Source organism: Loxodonta africana, chromosome 2, assembly GCF_030014295.1.
Source record: "Loxodonta africana isolate mLoxAfr1 chromosome 2, mLoxAfr1.hap2, whole genome shotgun sequence".
Taxonomy (NCBI): Eukaryota; Metazoa; Chordata; class Mammalia; order Proboscidea; family Elephantidae; genus Loxodonta; species Loxodonta africana.
The window spans coordinates 203,029,823-203,034,062 of record NC_087343.1 but is presented as its reverse complement, the minus strand read 5'-3'; the positions used below and the strand labels follow the sequence as shown (position 1 = coordinate 203,034,062).

The following is a 4,240-nucleotide window of genomic DNA, read 5'->3' as shown; positions in this document are numbered from 1 at the left end:
GGTGAAAGTTATAATCCTAAGAAGAAATAACAACAAAGGTGGAGATGCAAGTCATATGAGGAAACCATGAGGGTGTCCATTTGGCTGGAGTTTGAGTTATGAGTTTAAAAATAACAGAACATAAGTTTCATAAGGCAGGTTGGGTTCAACTCATGGAAGATATAAAATTATAGCCTAAGAAATATAAAATTTACTAGGTAAGTAATGAAGAATATTGATGGTTTCTGAGCAGGAAAATTACGTAAATCTGACTGTTTCTATTAGTAAATTTAGGGCACCATGCAAACTAGCCAAAAAGAGTAAAGTAAATCAATAGGATATTAAAATATTGCTAAATAACTGGTTTGGATTTTTAAAATGAAATTTAATAAATTAATTTTTTCTTTCCTTTTGGCAAAAGTATACCAAGAGTTAATAGCCAGAGTTCAGGATATCTGAAAATTTTGCATGCATATTTCTGGAAAGTGGGTCCACAGTTTTCAGAAGATTCTTCAGTAAATACAAAAAAGAGATAAAGGGAAGAAAAAGAAAAGGAAGAAGAAAGAAGGAAAGAAAGAAAAGAGAACCTCAACAACGGCTAAGAAGCAATGAAGTTAATCGTTCTTAATATTTCAATTTAGTAAAATTTTAGGCAACTTTCAAAAAATATATGATAAAATATCTGTGATGAGGCAATGGATGATATTATTTGAGAGTTAAGAATTAAGATAAATTTTGATCTACAGATTGGTATAAGCCAGTTGTTGCAATCCATTTATTTTGTTCCTTAGCCCTGTCGTGTTTATTTAGAGATATGGTAGGTGGGAATGAGTCCTCAATAACTGATTTCATCCTTGTGGGACTTTTTCCTGAGTTTCAGCATTCCATTATCCTCAACTCCATGATCATCTTCATCTACATCCTTGCCTTCCTGGGGAACATGCTTCTGATTGTCTTGATTTCGGGGGACTCTCAGCTTCATACACCCATGTATATTCTCCTCAGTCAACTCTCTGTCATTGACTTGACGTTAACTTCCACCATTGTCCCGAAGATGGCCTATAACTTTTTCACGGGGGAAAAGACCATATCACGGATTGGCTGTGGGACCCAGAGTTTCTTTTATCTGTTGATGGGAATGTCAGAATGCCTCATCTTGACCCTCATGGCTTATGATCGCTATGTAGCTGTCTGCAACCCATTGCATTATCCCACCATCATGGGCCCCACTTTCTGTCTGCATATGGTTGCTACATGTTGGATTGGAGGCTCTATAAGTTCATTTATACATACAGTCTACCCTATGCATTTCCCCATCTGTGGATCAAGGGAGATCCACCACTTCTTCTGTGAGGTACCAGTCCTCATTAAACTCTCCTGTGAAGACACTTCAGTCTATCAGTTAGTGGTGGTGGTGACAAGCATTGTGCTGCTTGTTGTGCCTTTCATTCTCATCATAGCTTCCTATACTCTCATCTTTCTCACTGTCCTCCGTATGAACTCTATCAAGGGCAGGAAAAAAGTCCTGGCCACATGCTCTTCCCATTTAACTGTGGTGAGTCTCTTCTTTGGCCCAAACATATTCATCTACATGACTTTCACGTCATCTCATAGTCCAGAACAGGACCAGGCTCTCTCTGTTTTCAGCAACATCCTCACCCCCATGCTGAACCCCCTCATCTACAGCCTGAGGAACAAGGAAGTGGTGGCAGCTCTCATCAAGCTGGTGGGGAGACGTGTGGTCCTTTAGTAGACGAGTAAAATATCCCAGCTGTGAAAAATGACATGCTTGTGACCATAGGCAAGGGTCATGTTTTGAAGAATAAGCATGTGTTGTGTGGTTTCAGGAAGCCAAGGTGATAGTGGCTCTATGTAAATGGAACTTTTCACACATGATTTTTCAGGCCTCCAAAGGACGTTTCTTTGTCTGGGACATTAGTAAAGTTAGGCAAAAAATTAACGAAGTTATTTTGCATTTTTTAATTAAATTTTTTTTTTAATAATTTTTATTGAGCTTTAAGTGAAGGTTTACAAATCAAGTTAGTCTGTCACATATAAGCTTATATACACCTTACTCCATACTCCAATTTATTCTCCCCCTAATGAGTCAGCCCTTCCAGTCTCTCCTTTCGTGACAATTTTGCCAGTTTCTAACTCTCTCTACCCTCCTATCTCCCCTCCAGACAGGAGATGCCAACACAGTCTCAAGTGTCTACCTGATGCAAGTAGCTCACTCTTCATCAGCATCTCTCTCCTACCCATTGTCCAGTTCCCTTCCATGTCTGATGAGTTGTCTTCGGGAATGGTTCCTGTCCTGAGCCAACAGAAGGTTTGGGGACCATGACCGCCGGGATTCCTCTAGTCTCAGTCAGACCATTAAGTCTGGTCTTTTTATGAGAATTTGGGGTCTGCATCCCACTGATCTACTGCTCCCTCAGGGGTTCTCTGTTGTGCAGTCATCGGTTGTGGCCAGGCACCAACTAGTTCTTCTGGTCTCAGGATGATGTAGGTCTCTGGTTCATGTGGCCCTTTCTGTCTCTTGGGCTCATAGTTATCATGTGACCTTGGTATTCTTCATTCTCCTTTGATCCAGGTGGGTTGAGACCAATTGATGCATCTTAGATGGCCTCTTGTTAGCATTTTAAATTAAATTTAGAGTGAAATATTTGTCTGAGATTATTAGAAGCAGCCTACAAATAAAATAAGAATGCATGCTTGGGCCTCAAAACAAGCTCATTTTTCTTGGCTCAGCTTGGCATTAAAACAAGTAAGGTTATTTGAAATTCAAAGTCAAATATTAAAATGAGCTGGAATTGTGTAAACTCCAAAATCAAATATTAAAATGACCTAGTGTCATTTGTAATGGAGGATGTGAAGGAAAGGGGAATGTTAAATTACCAGATGTTGGGGTATATTTATTTGAATGTATAATAGATGCTTTAAACTCACATTTCTTAGTACAAATATTATTTTATTATGTATTTGATTCCCATAATTAGTTATTATGATCCCCAAAACATATCGAAATCCCATCTCCATAACTAAATATAACCAAATGTCACCTCTAACTTCAAAGGGAAGTTAAGACCTATATCATGAGAACTGTGGCTCACTGACTAGAATTAGAAAATCATGTGATGCTCTCCTTCTCCCCTTCCCTCCCACACTATGATTCTCCCATGCCCTTGGATAAAAATCTCAGTAAGTCTCTACGGCTGATATGCTCCCCTTTAGATAGTGAAAATTCTCTGTTTACCATTAGTTAAAAGAATTAAAAAAAAATTGCAATGGAGTCAAATGACTCATGGCGAACCCATGTGTTTCAGAATAGAACTGCATTCCACAGGGTTTTCAACGGCAGTGATCTTCCCAAAGTACACCACTAGGACTTTCTTCTGAAGTACTTGTGGGTGGATTTGAACCACCAACCTTTTAGTTAAGCTACTAATGGTTTGCTCCACCCAGGGACTCCTAGCTACAATTTTAAGAACTTTATTAAATTGTTTTGTCTCCTTTATCTATATATACATTTTATAAAAGCTCTACTCACTCTAGATGTAATCAGGTATTAAACCAGTGGGATCATGAAGTGTAAAAAGAAAACAACTTTATTTTTTCTCATCTCTCTAGGCTCCCAGCTCATGCAACTTACTCATTCATGCTCTCTGGTCCTGCACCAGCTTAATACCTGCTGTACCTGTTCTATCTTGTGAGAGGTGGCTACTGAGCCCACTTAACTTCATGACTCAGCAAGCCTGATAGAACCCATCTCATAATGGGCAGTTCCTGATGCAGTATCACTTGGTGATTCATAGTCAAGCGTTCCACCTCTAATACAGCCCAGTACAGTGCCAGAAATTGTTTCTCAAAAGGCAAATGATTTTCTGCTGCAGATGGCATGACCTTGCTCCAGAATCCCAGCGGTCTGTGCTGCAATTCTCCCTCTGAGCCTTGCCTTAGGATCCATACTACATCTTTTCCCAGTACTGATACATCCAACATCATAGGGTCTGTGGGGTCATGTGGCTCAAGCAGCAGGGAGCCTACTGCACCTGTAGTAGGTACCACTCAAAGCAACAATCTTCTGTGTCATCCAGTTTGTGAGCTGAAGCAGTATTCCTAGGTGTTAACGTGTTGCTTCTAAAGCCCGGAATGGTCTACCAGACCCTGTGCTTTATTCTTTGTGGTAGGGGATGCATGATGCAGTGAATTATCTCTTGGAAGAGATATTCCAGCACTCCCCTGACAATTGACCTTCTAG

General features: G+C 39.9%; 1 protein-coding gene across 1 annotated transcript; it reads left to right on the top strand.

The window, feature by feature from the left end:
- Positions 1–453: 453 nt before the first annotated feature.
- On the top strand, positions 454–1,866 carry LOC100654749 (olfactory receptor 2T27-like). Its single transcript, XM_003404941.3, has one exon. The coding sequence runs from the start codon at positions 794–796 to the stop codon at positions 1,727–1,729; it is 936 nt and encodes a 311-aa protein (XP_003404989.2). The 5' UTR covers positions 454–793; the 3' UTR covers positions 1,730–1,866.
- The last annotated feature ends 2,374 nt before the right edge of the window (positions 1,867–4,240 follow it).